This window comes from Oncorhynchus gorbuscha, linkage group LG15 (assembly GCF_021184085.1).
Source record: "Oncorhynchus gorbuscha isolate QuinsamMale2020 ecotype Even-year linkage group LG15, OgorEven_v1.0, whole genome shotgun sequence".
Taxonomy (NCBI): Eukaryota; Metazoa; Chordata; class Actinopteri; order Salmoniformes; family Salmonidae; genus Oncorhynchus; species Oncorhynchus gorbuscha.
In genome coordinates this window covers 72,923,705-72,940,337 of record NC_060187.1, presented here as the reverse complement: position 1 = coordinate 72,940,337, position 16,633 = coordinate 72,923,705, and the positions used below count along the sequence as shown (strand labels likewise).

The 16,633-nt window shown below is 47.7% G+C and overlaps 1 protein-coding gene across 2 annotated transcripts in view; it reads right to left on the bottom strand.

Moving 5' to 3' along the window:
* LOC123997959 (glutamate receptor ionotropic, kainate 2-like) overlaps positions 1-16,633 on the bottom strand; it is a 277,808-nt gene that overhangs the window by 88,213 nt on the left and 172,962 nt on the right. For both annotated transcript variants that reach the window (XM_046302713.1, XM_046302711.1), the window contains exon 11: positions 5,617-5,823. In XM_046302713.1, coding sequence (XP_046158669.1) covers positions 5,617-5,823 — 207 coding nt within the window. The remainder of the gene's footprint in view (positions 1-5,616; positions 5,824-16,633) is intronic.

Sequence of the window (16,633 nt, the reverse complement as noted above, 5' to 3'; positions counted from 1 at the left end):
TCTACCTTTCTACCTTTCTACCTCTCTAACCTCTCTACCTCTCTACCGCTCTATACCTCTCTACCGCTCTATACCGCTCTACCTCTATACCGGTCTATACCTCTCTACCTTTCTACCTCTCTACCGCTCTGCCTCTCTACCGCTCTACTGCTCTATACCTCTCTACCTCTCTACCTCTCTACCGCTCCACCTCTCTACCGCTCTACCTCTCTACCTCTCTACCTCTCTCACCTCTCTCACCTCTCTACCTCTCGACCGCTATACCTCTCTACCTCTCTACCGCTATACCTCTCTACCTCTCTACCGCTATACCTCTCTACCGCTATACCTCTCTACCTCTCGACCGCTCTACCTCTCGACCGCTCTACCTATCTCACCTCTCTACCTATCTCACCTCTCTACCTATCTCACCTCTCTACCACTCTCACCTCTCTACCACTCTCACCTCTCTACCACTCTCACCTCTCTACCTATCTCACCTCTCTACCTATCTCACCTCTCTACCTATCTCACCTCTCTACCTATCTCACCTCTCTACCACTCTCACCTCTCTACCACTCTCACCTCTCTACCACTCTCACCTCTCTACCTATCTCACCTCTCTACCTATCTCACCTCTCTACCTATCTCACCTCTCTACCTATCTCACCTCTCTACCTATCTCACCTCTCTACCTATCTCACCTCTCTACCTATCTCACCTCTCTACCTATCTCACCTCTCTACCTATCTCACCTCTCTACCTATCTCACCTCTCTACCTATCTCACCTCTCTACCTATCTCACCTCTCTACCTATCTCACCTCTCTACCTATCTCACCTCTCTACCTACTCTCACCTCCCACCTCTACCACTCTCACCTCTCTACCACTCTCACCTCTCTACCACTCTCACCTCTCTACCTATCTCACCTCTCTACCACCACTCTCACCTCTCTACCTATCTCACCTCTCTACCACTCTCACCTCTCTACCTATCTCACCTCTCTACCACTCTCACCTCTCTACCACTCTCACCTCTCTACCGCTCCACCTCTCTACCGCTCCACCTCTCTACCTCTCTCACCTCTCTACCTCTCTCACCTCTCTACCTCTCTCACCTCTCTACCTCTCTCACCTCTCTACCTCTCTCACCTCTCTACCTCTCTCACCTCTCTACCTATCTCACCTCTCTACCTATCTCACCTCTCTACCTCTCTCACCTCTCTACCTATCTCACCTCTCTACCTATCTCACCTCTCTACCACTCTCACCTCTCTACCTATCTCACCTCTCTACCTATCTCACCTCTCTACCACTCTCACCTCTCTACCTATCTCACCTCTCTACCTCTCTCACCTCTCTACCTCTCTCACCTCTCTACCTCTCTCACCTCTCTACCTATCTCACCTCTCTACCGCTCCACCTCTCTACCTCTCACCTCTCTACCTCTCCACCTCTCTACCACTCTCACCTCTCTACCTCTCTACCTCTCTACCTCTCTACCTATCTACCTATCTAACCTCTCTACCACTCTCACCTCTCTACCTCTCTACCTCTCTACCTCTCTCACCTCTCTACCTCTCTACCTCTCTACCTCTCTACCTATCTAACCTCTCTACCGCTCCACCTCTCTACCTCTCTACCTCTCACCTCTCTACCTCTCCACCTCTCTACCACTCTCACCTCTCTACCTCTCTACCTCTCTACCTCTCTCACCTCTCTCTCTCACCTCTCTACCTCTCTCACCTCTCTACCTATCTAACCTCTCTACCACTCCACCTCTCTACCTCTCTACCTCTCTACCTCTCTACCTATCTAACCTCACCTCTACCACTCCACCTCTCTACCTCTCTCTCACCTCTCTACCTCTCTACCTCTCTACCTATCTCACCTCTACTACTCTCCACCTCTCTACCTCTCTCACCTCTCTACCTATCTCACCTCTCTACCACTCTCACCTCTCTACCTCTCTCACCGCTCTACCTATCTCATCTCTCTACCGCTCCACCTCTCTACCTCTCACCTCTCTACCTCTCCACCTCTCTACCACTCTCACCTCTCTACCTCTCTACCTCTCTACCTCTCTCACCTCTCTACCTCTCTACCTCTCTACCTCTCTACCTATCTAACCTCTCTACCGCTCCACCTCTCTACCTCTCTCACCTCTCTACCTCTCTACCTCTCTACCTATCTCACCTCTCTACCGCTCCACCTCTCTACCTCTCTCACCTCTCTACCTCTCTCACCTCTCTACCACTCTCACCTCTCTACCACTCTCACCGCTCTACCTATCTCACCTCTCTACCTCTCTCACCTCTCTACTCTCTACCGCTCCACCTCACCACCTCTCTACCTCTCTACCTCTCTACCTCTCTACCTCTCTACCTCTCTACCTCTCTACCTCTCTACCGCTCTCACCTCTCTCACCTCTCCACCTCTCCACCTCACCACCCTCACCACCTCTCTACCGCTCTACCTATCTCATCTCTCTACCACTCTACCTCTCTACCGCTCTACTCTCTACCTCTCTACCTCTCTACCGCTCTACTCTCTACCTCTCTACCTCTCTACTCTCTACCGCTCTACCGCTCTACCTCACTACCTCTCTACCTCTCTACCTCTCTACCTCTCTACCTCTCCACCTCACCACCTCTCCACCTCACCACCTCTCTACCTCTCTACCTCTCTACCTCTCTACCTCTCTACCTCTCTACCGCTCTACCTCTCCACCTCTCTACCTCTCTACCTCTCTACCTCTCTACCTCTCTACCTCTCTACCTCACCACCTCTCTACCTATCTCACCTCTCTACCTATCTCACCTCTCTACCTATCTCACCTCTCTACCTCTCTACCTCTCTACCTCTCTACCTCTCTGCCTCTCTACCGCACTGCCTCTCTGCCTCTCTGCCTCTCTGCCGCTCTACAGCTCTAATTCTCTACTGCTCTACCTATCTCACCGCTCTACCTCTCTACCGCTCTACCTCTCTATCGCTCTACCTCTCTACCGCTCTACCTCTCTACCTCTCCACCTCACCACCTCTCCACCTCACCACCTCTCTATCTATCTCACCTCTCTACCTCTCTACCGCTCTACCTCTCTACCGCTCTACTCTCTACCTCTACCTCTCTACCGCTCTACCGCTCCGCCGCTCTGCCTCTCTGCCTCTCTGCCTCTCTGCCTCTCTGCCTCTCTGCCGCTCTACAGCTCTAATTCTCTACTGCTCTACCTATCTCACCTCTCTACCTCTCTACCGCTCTACCTCTCTCTACCGCTCCACCGCTCTACCTCTCTGCCTCTCTACCTATCTCACCTCTCTACCGCTCCACCTCTCTACCTCTCTACCTCTCTACCTCTCTACCTCTCTACCTCTCTACCTCTCTACCGCTCTGCCTCTCTACCGCTCCGCCTCTCTACCACTCTACCGCTCTGCCTCTCTACCGCTCTGCCTCTCTACCGCTCTGCCTCTCTGCCTCTCTAATTCACTACCGCTCTATACCTCTCTACTGCTCTATACCTCTCTACTGCTCTATACCTCTCTACCTCTCTACCGCTCTATACCTCTCTACCGCTCTATACCTCTCTACCGCTCTATACCTCTCTACCGCTCAACCTCTCTACCGCTCTACCTCTCTACCGCTCTATACCTCTCTACCGCTCAACCTCTCTATACCTCTCTACCGCTCTATACCTCTCTACCGCTCTATACCTCTCTACCGCTCTATACCTCTCTACCGCTCAACCTCTCTACCGCTCTACCTCTCTACCGCTCTACCGCTCTATACCTCTCTACCACTCTATACCTCTCTACCGCTCTATACCTCTCTACCGCTCTATACCTCTCTACCACTCTACCGCTCTATACCTCTCTACCGCTCTACCGCTCTACCTCTCTACCGCTCTACCTCTCTACCGCTCTACCTCTCTCAACTCTCTACCGCTCCACCTATCTCACCTCTCTACCTCTCTACCGCTCTACCTATCTCACCTCTCTACCGCTCTACCTATCTCACCTCTCTACCTATCTCACCTCTACCTCTCGACCGCTCTACAGCTCTACCTCTCTACCTCTCTACCGCTATACCTCTCTAACTCTCTACCACTCTACCGCTCTACCTCTCTCACCTCTCTCACCTATCTCACCTCTCTACCGCTCTACCTCTCTACCTCTCTACCTCTCTACCTCTCTACCTCTCTACCTCTCTACCGCTCTACCGCTCTACCTCTCTACCGCTCTACCTCTCTACCGCTCTACCTCTCTACCTCTCCACCTCACCACCTCTCTATCTATCTCACCTCTCTACCTCTCTACCGCTCTACCTCTCTACCGCTCTACTCTCTACCTCTCTACCTCTCTACCGCTCCACCGCTCTACCGCTCCGCCTCTCTGCCTCTCTGCCTCTCTGCCTCTCTGCCTCTCTGCCTCTCTGCCGCTCTACAGCTCTAATTCTCTACTGCTCTACCTATCTCACCTCTCTACCTCTCTACCTCTCTACCTCTCTACCTCTCTACCTCTCTACCTCTCTACCTCTCTACCTCTCTACCGCTCTACCTCTCTACCGCTCTACCTCTCTACCTCTCTACCGCTCTGCCTCTCTACCGCTCCACCTCTCTACCGCTCTACCGCTCCACCTCTCTACCTCTCTACCTCTCTACCGCTCTACCGCTCTACCGCTCTACCTCTCTACCTCTCTACCTCTCTACCGCTCTGCCTCTCTGTCTCTCTGCCTCTCTGTCTCTCTAATTCACTACCGCTCTATACCTCTCTACCGCTCTACCGCTCTACCTCTCTACCTCTCTACCGCTCTGCCTCTCTGTCTCTCTGCCTCTCTGTCTCTCTAATTCACTACCGCTCTATACCTCTCTACTGCTCTATACCTCTCTACCTCTCTACCTCTCTACCTCTCTACCTCTCTACCGCTCTATACCTCTCTACCGCTCCACCTCTCTACCGCTCAACCTCTCTACCGCTCAACCTCTCTACCGCTCAACCTCTCTACCGCTCTATACCTCTCTACCGCTCAACCTCTCTACCGCTCTATACCTCTCTACCGCTCAACCTCTCTACCGCTCTCTACCACTCTATACCTCTCTACCGCTCTATACCTCTCTACCGCTCAACCTCTCTACCGCTCTATACCTCTCTACCGCTCAACCTCTCTACCGCTCTATACCTCTCTACCGCTCAACCTCTCTACCGCTCTATACCTCTCTACCGCTCAACCTCTCTACCGCTCTACCACTCTATACCTCTCTACCGCTCAACCTCTCTACCGCTCTACCACTCTATACCTCTCTACCGCTCAACCTCTCTACCGCTCTATACCTCTCTACCGCTCAACCTCTCTACCGCTCAACCTCTCTACCGCTCTATACCTCTCTACCGCTCTATACCTCTCTACCTCTCTCACCTCTCTACCTCTCTCTCTCCCTTTTTCTTTCTCATTGTCTCTCTCCCTCTCTCTCTAAGCCAAAAACATGTTTGTCATAAAAAATACAACTATACAAACCCTTGTCACACACACTTCCGACAAAATACATTCCCTCCCACGGCCTCTAGCTCTTTACCACCTTATTAATTAAACTTGAATAATTTACATAGAAAATTTCCGAGTAGTGAGGTAGGTCCAGACTCACGTGGTCGATCAGCTCCTTGACCATGCCGTTCCACTGGCCCGTGGTCTCGTCCTGGGCCCCGTAGCGGCCGTCCTCCACCAGACGCAACTCGTAGGTGAACCCCAGGATGCTAGCCAGCTCCCTCAGCAGGTCGATGCAGTAACCCTCAAAGCGGTCGTTACCGTAAAGGGGCTTGTCTGACTTCTTGAACATCACATAGGGCTCCACCTGTTAGGTTGGAGAGAGGACAGGGGTGGACGAACACTGGATCAGTCTCTGGAGGTAAGTATCTTTTCCACTCTGATAAGGCCTTTCTGTGAGTGTGCTTGATGTGTGAGATAGGCTTTGAGCCTGACGTGCCTGGACACACACTGGCTACAGGAGAGAGGGAGGGGAACAGAGGGAGAAGGACCACTGCTGCTAAAACCAGGAGGGTGTGTGGTTGTGTGCGTGTGTGTGGTTGTGTGTGTGTCTGTGGAGTATTGGCATGCAGTCTCAGAAATGTGATACAAGGTGAATGGAGTGATGGAAGCATGACCATAATAAGAGATAATCCTCCATATCTCTGACTCGGTCCTCCCCTCCTCTCCTCTAAGGCTGAACATGCTGGCTGGGGGTCTGTCCCTGTCCCTGGCTCTCAGACCACCAGATGCTTTGTAAATAAGATCAGAGATGCTGATAAACTGACACAAAAGAACAGGAGCCAGCACATCCTCTTTGTTAGTACGAACAGCTGGGGAGATTACTAATGTCCTCTTTCACGCTCTGTATCCTGTCTTCCTCTTCCCTCTCTTCCCCTCCCTTTCTCGTCCGCTGCCTCTCACTCTCTCTCTTTTTATCTACCCCACTCACCCTCTTTCTTGCTTTCTCCAATATATATACAGTGCCTTGCGAAAGTATTCGGCCCCCTTGAACTTTGCGACCTTTTGCCACATTTCAGGCTTCAAACAAAAATATATAAAACTGTATTTTTTGTGAAGAATCAACAACAAGTGGGACACAATCATGAAGTGGAACGACATTTATTAGATATTTCAAACTTGTTTAACAAATCAAAAACTGAAAAATTGGGTGTGCAAAATTATTCAGCCCCCTTAAGTTAATACTTTGTAGCGCCACCTTTTGCTGCGATTACAGCTGTAAGTCGCTTGGGGTATGTCTCTATCAGTTTTGCACATCGAGAGACTGAAATTTTTTCCCATTCCTCCTTGCAAAACAGCTCGAGCTCAGTGAGGTTGGATGGAGAGCATTTGTGAACAGCAGTTTTCAGTTCTTTCCACAGATTCTCGATTGTATTCAGGTCTGGACTTTGACTTGGCCATTCTAACACCTGGATATGTTTATTTTTGAACCATTCCATTGTAGATTTTGCTTTATGTTTTGGATCATTGTCTTGTTGGAAGACAAATCTCCATCCCAGTCTCAGGTCTTTTGCAGACTCCATCAGGTTTTCTTCCAGAATGGTCCTGTATTTGGCTCCATCCACCTTCCCATCAATTTTAACCATCTTCCCTGTCCCTGCTGAAGAAAAGCAGGCCTGAACCATGATGTTGCCACCACCATGTTTGACAGTGGGGATGGTGTGTTCAGGGTGATGAGCTGTGTTGCTTTTACGCCAAACATAACGTTTTGCATTGTTGCCAAAAAGTTCAATTTTGGTTTCATCTGACAAGAGCACCATCTTCCACATGTTTGATGTGTCTACCAGGTGGCTTGTGGCAAACTTTAAACAACACTTTTTATGGATATCTTTAAGAAATGGCTTTCTTCTTGCCACTCTTCCATAAAGGCCAGATTTGTGCAATATACGACTGATTGTTGTCCTATGGACAGAGTCTTCCACCTCAGCTGTAGATCTCTGCAGTTCATCCAGAGTGATCATGGGCCTCTTGGCTGCATCTCTGATCAGTCTTCTCCTTGTATGAGCTGAAAGTTTAGAGGGACGGCCAGGTGTTGGTAGATTTGCAGTGGTCTGATACTCCTTCCATTTCCATATTATCACTTGCACAGTGCTCCTTGGGATGTTTAAAGCTTGGGAAATTGTTTTGTATCCAAATCCGGCTTTAAACTTCTTCACAACAATATCTCGGACCTGCCTGGTGTGTTCCTTGTTCTTCATGATGCTCTCTGCGCTTTTAACGGACCTCTGAGACTATCACAGTGCAGGTGCATTTATACGGAGACTTGATTACACACAGGTGGATTGTATTTATCATCATTAGTCATTTAGGTCAACATTGGATCATTCAGAGATCCTCACTGAGTTTGCTGCACTGAAAGTAAAGGGGCTGAATAATTTTGCACGTCCACTTTTTCAGTTTTTGATATGTTAAAAAAGGTTGAAATATCCAATAAATGTTGTTCCACTTCATGATTGTGTCCCACTTGTTGTTGATTTTTCACAAAAAAATACAGTTTTATATCTTTATGTTTGAAGCAAAATACTTTCACAAGGCACTGTATATATATCTCTCATCTCTCTCTTTCCATCCCTCTCTCCCATCTACCCCCATCTCTCTCCCCTCTACCGTCATCTCTCTCAGTAAAATCAGGCAGAGAATATATTATCAAACAGGTGTTGTTTACCATGTAATTGTGGCATGCCACGATACAAACAAAATCATGTCAGATCTCAACCAGCTTTCACACATTTTACTGGCTCAGAGATTTGATGAGAACAAGGAGATGCTAACACATGTAGTAGCATCTATTGGTCATTGGTGTAAAAATACCCAAATGTCATACTTGAGTAAAAGTAAAGATACTTTATTTTAGAAAATGACTCAAGAAAAAGTAAAAGTCACCCAGTAAAATACTACTTGAGTAAAAGTCGAAAAGTATTTGGTTTTAAATATATTTAAGTATCAAAAGTAAATGTAACTTCAAAAATAAACATCAGTATCAAAGGTAGAAGTATAAATCATTTAAAATAGCTTTTATTATGCAAACCAGGCAGCACAATTTATTTATTTATTGTATTATTTACGGATAGCCAAGGGCACACTACAACACGCAGACATCATTTACAAATTAAGATTTTGTGTTTAATGAGGCCACTAAATCAGAAGCGTTGGATTCCCAGGAATGGTCTCTCGATAAGTGTGTGAATAGTTTTTTTTCCTGTCCTGCTAAGCATTCAAAATGTAACGAGTATTATTTTCTTTAGGAATATAGTGAAGCAAAAGTTAAACTTGTCAAGAATATAAATAATAAAGTCAAGTACAGATACAAAAGAAAACTACTTAAGTATAACTTTGAAGTATTGTTACTTACAGTTGAAGTCAGAAGTTTGGAGGTTGGAGTCAGTAAAACTCATTTTTCAACCACTCAATTGATTTCTTGTCAACAAACTATAGTTTTGTCAAGTCGGTTAGGACATCTACTTAGTGCATGATACAAGTACTTTTTCCAGCAATTGTTAACAGACATATGCTTTAATTTATAATTCACTGTATCACAAATCCAGTGGGTCAGATGTTTACATACACTAAGTTGACTGTGCCTTTAAACAGCTTGGAAAATTCCAGAAAATTATGTCATGGCTTTAGAAGCTTCTGATAGGCTAATTGACAACATTTTAATCAACTGGAGGTGTAGCTGTGGATGTATTTCAAGGTCTACCTTCAAACTCAGTGCCTCTGAATTTATTTGGAAAAATACAAAAATAAACAGTTTTGCTTTGTCATTATGGGGTATTGGTGTAGATTGATGATTAAAAAAATAAACAATTGAATCAATTTTAGAATAAGTCTGTAACGTAACAAAATGTTGAAAAAGTCAATGGGTCTTAATACTCTCTGAATGCACTGTACATGCCGAGTGATATAACTGATTGCTTTGGTTTGGTGAGATTATTCTCTGACCACTACAACAATCTTCAGTCAGGGAATTGAAAGGGATCAATAATATAGCCGACAAGCCCAATGATCTGCTATCCAACTCAAAGAGATCTCTTTCTCTCTCGTTCTCCCCCTCTCTTCCTCTCCCTCCATCACTTTCTGTCTTCCTCACTATCTTCCTCTCCTGTCTCCTGTATTGGTCCTCTTAAACATTCCCACCCTCTCTATCTATCTATAGACCTTATCAGCAGCTCTCCTCCCTCCTCCGCTCTCTGTTTGTAACCTAGTCAGAGGAGTGGTGAGGAGCCAGCTAAAAACAAGAGGGTGTTCAAGGGCATAAAGGTGTGATGCATGATGGGAAGTCTGGCAAAGCCACCTGAAGTTTAACTTTGAAGCGGACACGGCCTCTGTGCAGTGCACTCAGAAAGTATGTGCAGTATTTGAAAGGAGGAAAGATTTAGTAAACCAATTAAGAACATCTAGACGAGAGAGAGAGAGAGAGAGAGAGAGAGAGAGAGAGAGAGAGAGAGAGAGAGAGAGAGAGAGAGAGAGGGGGGGGGCACTGACAAAGGTGACTGAAAAGCTTCTATAAAGATACTATAAACCGAACAGAGAACTAAACATTTTACGTTTAAAGTAAATACCCTGCTGTCATGTTTTGTCATTTATTATCTTGTCTTGTCCCTGTGCTTCCTTCTATTCGTTTCCCTCTGCTGGTCTTATTAGGTTCTTTCCCTCTTTCTATCCCTCTCTCTCCCCCTCCCTCTCTCACTCTCCCGCTCTCTCTTCTCTCTATCGTTCCGTTCCTGCTCCCAGCTGTTCCTATTCCCCTAATCAATCATTTAGTCTTCCCACACCTGTTCCCGATCCTTTTCCCTGATTAGAGTCCCTATTTCTCTCCTTGTTATTCGTTTCTGCCCTGTCGGTTCCTTGTCTAGAATTCACCGTGCTGTGTTTGTGTATCGCCCTGTCGTGTCGTGTTTTCCTCAGATGCTGCGTGGTGAGCAGGTGTCTGAGTCTGTTTGGTTCAAGTGCCTTCCCGAGGCAACCTGCTGTTCACCTGCTGTTCAAGATCGAGTCACCAGTTTGTCCTCGTCATTTCGAGTGAAAGTTGTGTTTTTTGATTGTATTTACTTTACTGGATTAAAGACTCTGTTTTCGCCAAGTCGCTTTTGGGTCCTCTTTCACCTGCATGACAGAAGGAACCGACCAAGGAATGGACCCAGCGACTTCAGACGCTCGTTACACTGCCGTCGAGATCCAAGGAGTCATGCTCGGCAGACACGAGCAGGAATTGTCTGCTGCTCGCCATGCCGTGGAGAACCTGGCCGCTCAGGTTTCCGACCTCTCTGGACAGTTCCAGAGTCTACGTCTCGTGCCACCTGTTACTTCCTGGCCTGCCGAGCCTCCAGAACCTAGGGTTAATAACCCACCTTGCTACTCCGGGCAGCCCACTGAGTGCCGCTCCTTTCTCACGCAGTGTGAGATTGTGTTCTCTCTCCAACCCAACACATACTCTAGAGAGAGCTCGGGTTGCTTACGTCATTTCACTCCTTACTGGCCGGGCTCGAGAATGGGGCACAGCTATCTGGGAGGCAAGGGCTGATTGCTCTAACAAGTTCCAGAACTTTAAAGAGGAGATGATTCGGGTTTTTGACCGTTCAGTTTTTGGTAGGGAGGCTTCTAGGGCCCTGGCTTCCTTATGCCAAGGTGAACGGTCCATAACGGATTATTCTATTGAGTTTCGCACTCTTGCTGCCTCTAGTGAGTGGAACGAGCCGGCGCTGCTCGCTCGTTTTCTGGAGGGACTCCACGCAGTGGTTAAGGATCAGATTCTCTCCCGGGAGGTTCCTTCAGATGTGGACTCTTTGATTGCTCTCGCCATCCGCATAGAACGACGGGTAGATCTTCGTCACCGGGCTCGTGGAAGAGAGCTCGCATCAACGGTGTTTCCCTGCTCCGCATCGCAACCATCTCCCTCCTCTGGCTCAGAGACTGAGCCCATGCAGCTGGGAGGGATTCGCATCTCGACTAAGGAGAGGGAACGGAGGATCACCAACCGCCTGTGCCTCTATTGCGGAGTTGCTGGACATTTTGTTAATTCATGTCCAGTAAAAGCCAGAGCTCATCTGTAAGCGGAGGGCTACAGGTGAGCGCAACTACTCAAGTCTCTCCATCAAAATCCTGTACTACTTTGTCGGTCCATCTACGCTGGACCGGTTCGGGTGCTACATGTAGTGCCTTGATAGACTCTGGGGCTGAGGGTTGTTTCATGGACGAAGCATGGGTTCGGAAACATGACATTCCTTTCAGAGAGTTAGAGAAGCCTACGCCCATGTTCGCCTTAGATGGTAGTCATCTTCCCAGTATCAGATTTGAGACACTACCTTTAACCCTCACAGTATCTGGTAACCACAGTGAGACTATTTCTTTTTTGATTTTCCGTTCACCGTTTACACCTGTTGTTTTGGGTCATCCCTGGCTAGTATGTCATAATCCTTCTATTAATTGGTCTAGTAATTCTATCCTATCCTGGAACGTTTCTTGTCATGTGAAGTGTTTAATGTCTGCCATCCCTCCCGTTTCTTCTGTCCCTACTTCTCAGGAGGAACCTGGCGATTTGACAGGAGTGCCGGAGGAATATCATGATCTGCGCACGGTCTTCAGTCGGTCCCGAGCCAACTCCCTTCCTCCTCACCGGTCGTATGATTGTAGTATTGATCTCCTTCCGGGGACCACTCCTCCTCGGGGTAGACTATACTCTCTGTCGGCTCCCGAACGTAAGGCTCTCGAGGATTATTTGTCTGTGTCTCTTGACGCCGGTACCATAGTGCCTTCTTCCTCTCCGGCCGGGGCGGGGTTCTTTTTGTTAAAAAGAAGGACGGTACTCTGCGCCCCTGCGTGGATTATCGAGGGCTGAATGACATAACGGTTAAGAATCGTTATCCGCTTCCCCTTATGTCATCAGCCTTCGAGATTCTGCAGGGAGCCAGGTGCTTTACTAAGTTGGACCTTCGTAACGCTTACCATCTCGTGCGCATCAGAGAGGGGGGACGAGTGGAAAACGGCGTTTAACACTCCGTTAGGGCATTTTGAGTACCGGGTTCTGCCGTTCGGTCTCGCCAATGCGCCAGCTGTTTTTCAGGCATTAGTTAATGATGTTCTGAGAGACATGCTGAACATCTTTGTTTTTGTCTATCTTGACGATATCCTGATTTTTTCTCCGTCACTCGAGATTCATGTTCAGCACGTTCGACGTGTTCTACAGCGCCTTTTAGAGAATTGTCTCTACGTAAAGGCTGAGAAGTGCTCTTTTCATGTCTCCTCCGTTACTTTTCTCGGTTCCGTTATTTCCGCTGAAGGCATTCAGATGGATTCCGCTAAGGTCCAAGCTGTCAGTGATTGGCCCGTTCCAAGGTCACGTGTCGAGTTGCAGCGCTTTTTAGGTTTCGCTAATTTCTATCGGCGTTTCATTCGTAATTTCGGTCAAGTTGCTGCCCCTCTCACAGCTCTTACTTCTGTCAAGACGTGTTTTAAGTGGTCCGGTTCCGCCCAGGGAGCTTTTGATCTTCTAAAAGAACGTTTTACGTCCGCTCCTATCCTCGTTACTCCTGACGTCACTAGACAATTCATTGTCGAGGTTGACGCTTCAGAGGTAGGCGTGGGAGCCATTCTATCCCAGCGCTTCCAGTCTGACGATAAGGTTCATCCTTGCGCTTATTTTTCTCATCGCCTGTCGCCATCTGAGCGCAACTATGATGTGGGTAACCGTGAACTGCTCGCCATCCGCTTAGCCCTAGGCGAATGGCGACAGTGGTTGGAGGGGGCGACCGTTCCTTTTGTCGTTTGGACAGACCATAAGAACCTTGAGTACATCCGTTCTGCCAAACGACTTAATGCCCGTCAAGCTCGTTGGGCGTTGTTTTTCGCTCGTTTCGAGTTTGTGATTTCTTACCGTCCGGGTAGCAAGAACACCAAGCCTGATGCCTTATCCCGTCTGTTTAGTTCTTCTGTGGCTTCTACTGATCCCGAGGGGATTCTTCCTTATGGGCGTGTTGTCGGGTTAACAGTCTGGGGAATTGAAAGACAGGTTAAGCAAGCACTCACGCACACTGCGTCGCCGCGCGCTTGTCCTAGTAACCTCCTTTTCGTTCCTGTTTCCACTCGTCTGGCTGTTCTTCAGTGGGCTCACTCTGCCAAGTTAGCTGGTCATCCCGGTGTTCGAGGCACTCTTGCGTCTATTCGCCAGCGCTTTTGGTGGCCGACTCAGGAGCGTGACACGCGCCGTTTCGTGGCTGCTTGTTCGGACTGCGCGCAGACTAAGTCGGGTAACTCTCCTCCTGCCGGTCGTCTCAGACCGCTCCCCATTCCTTCTCGACCATGGTCTCACATCGCCCTAGACTTCATTACCGGTCTGCCTTTGTCTGCGGGGAAGACTGTGATTCTTACGGTTGTCGATAGGTTCTCTAAGGCGGCACATTTCATTCCCTCGCTAAACTTCCTTCCGCTAAGGAGATGGCACAAATCATTATCGAGAATGTATTCAGAATTCATGGCCTCCCGTTAGACGCCGTTTCAGACAGAGGCCCGCAATTCACGTCACAGTTTTGGAGGGAGTTCTGTCGTTTGATTGGTGCGTCCGTCAGTCTCTCTTCCGGGTTTCATCCCCAGTCTAACGGTCAAGCAGAGAGGGCCAATCAGACGATTGGTCGCATACTACGCAGCCTTTCTTTCAGAAACCCTGCGTCTTGGGCAGAACAGCTCCCCTGGGCAGAATACGCTCACAATTCGCTTCCTTCGTCTGCTACCGGGTTATCTCTGTTTCAGAGTAGTCTGGGTTACCAGCCTCCTCTGTTCTCATCCCAGCTTGCCGAGTCCAGCGTTCCCTCCGCTCAAGCGTTTGTCCAACGTTGTGAGCGCACCTGGAGGAGGGTGAGGTCTGCACTTTGCCGTTACAGGGCACAGACTGTGAGAGCCGCCAATAAACGCAAGATTAAGAGTCCAAGGTATTGTTGCGGCCAGAGAGTGTGGCTTTCCACTCGCAACCTTCCTCTTACGACAGCTTCTCGTAAGTTGACTCCGCGGTTCATTGGTCCGTTCCGTGTCTCCCAGGTCGTCAATCCTGTCGCTGTGCGACTGCTTCTTCCGCGACATCTTCGTCGCGTCCATCCTGTCTTCCATGTCTCCTGTGTCAAGCCCTTTCTTCGCACTCCCGTTCGTCTTCCCTCCCCCTCCCGTCCTTGTCGAGCGCACCTATTTACAAGGTACATAAGATCATGGACATGCGTTCTCGGGACGGGGTCACCAATACTTAGTGGATTGGGAGGGTTACGGTCCTGAGGAGAGGAGTTGGGTTCCGTCTCGGGACGTGCTGGACCGTTCACTCATTGATGATTTCCTCCGTTGCCGCCAGGATTCCTCCTCGAGTGCGCCAGGAGGCGCTCGGTGAGTGGGGGGTACTGTCATGTTTTGTCATTTATTATCTTGTCTTGTCCCTGTGCTTCCTTCTATTCGTTTCCCTCTGCTGGTCTTATTAGGTTCTTTCCCTCTTTCTATCCCTCTCTCTCCCCCCCTCCCTCTCTCACTCTCCCGCTCTCTCTTCTCTCTATCGTTCCGTTCCTGCTCCCAGCTGTTCCTATTCCCCTAATCAATCATTTAGTCTTCCCACACCTGTTCCCGATCCTTTTCCCTGATTAGAGTCCCTATTTCTCTCCTTGTTATTCGTTTCTGCCCTGTCGGTTCCTTGTCTAGAATTCACCGTGCTGTGTTTGTGTATCGCCCTGTCGTGTCGTGTTTTCCTCAGATGCTGCGTGGTGAGCAGGTGTCTGAGTCTGTTTGGTTCAAGTGCCTTCCCGAGGCAACCTGCTGTTCACCTGCTGTTCAAGATCGAGTCACCAGTTTGTCCTCGTCATTTCGAGTGAAAGTTGTGTTTTTTGATTGTATTTACTTTACTGGATTAAAGACTCTGTTTTCGCCAAGTCGCTTTTGGGTCCTCTTTCACCTGCATGACACCCTGCTGTAGCCCTTTCATGCAGTCAAATGACTAGTGGCCTCTTGTGGAATGTTATTAAGTTATACACTACTGTTCAAAAGGTTGGGTCACTTATAAATGTCCTTGTTGTTGAAAGAAAGGCACATAAAAAAACATCAGCATTTGTGGGTTCGTTTACGTTTACAGGCTCAAAATGGCCAGAAACAAATAACTTTCTTCTGAAACTCGTCAATCTATTCTTGTTCTGAGAAATGAAGGCTGCTCCAGATACTCAACTAGTCTAAAGAAGGCCAGTTTTCGGCTGTGTTAATATAATTGCAAAAGGGTTTTCTAATGATCAGTTAGCCTTTTAAAATTATAAACTTGGATGAGCTAACACAATGTGCCATTGGAACACAGGAGTGATGGTTGCTGATAATGGGCCTCTGTACTCCTATGTAGATATTCCATACAAAATCAGCCGTTTCCAGCTACAATAGTCATTTACAACATTAACAATGTCTACACTGTATCTCTGATTAATTTGATGTTATTTTAATGGACAAAAGTTTTGTTTTTCTTTCAAAAACAAGGACATTTCTAAGCAACCCCAAACTTTTACACTGTAGGGTATATATATATATTTTTTTTGACAGCCGGAAATCTGGTGTTTCTATGTCAAACAGTTTTGTTACATTTCATGTCTTCTGTGATGTACTTAACGTCTATTATTGGGACGCAAACAAAAACAATTATACATTTCAACTCTATAAGTGACATGGTACAGGTTTCTTTTTTTAAGCCCATAACCATGTGTGTGAGATGTATACTTTCGATTCAAAGTAGGTTTGTTTAAGACTACCAAGAAACACTCTGAGTGACCCTGATTTAGCCCACTGCAGTAAAAGGTTCAAATCAAATCAAATGTTATTGGTCACATACACATGGTTAGCAGAAGTTAATGCAAGTGTAGCGAAATGCTTGTGCTTCTAGTTCCGACCATGCAGTAATATCTAACAAGTAATCTTGTTCCATAACAACTACCTTTTACACACAAGTGTAAAGGAATGAATAAGAATATGCACATATAAATATATGGATGAGCGATGGCCGAACGGCATAGGCAAGATGCAGTAGATGGTATAGAGTACAGTATATACATTGGGGCAAAAAAGTATTTAGTCAGCCACCAATTGTGCAAGTTCTCCCACTTAAAAAGATGAGAGAG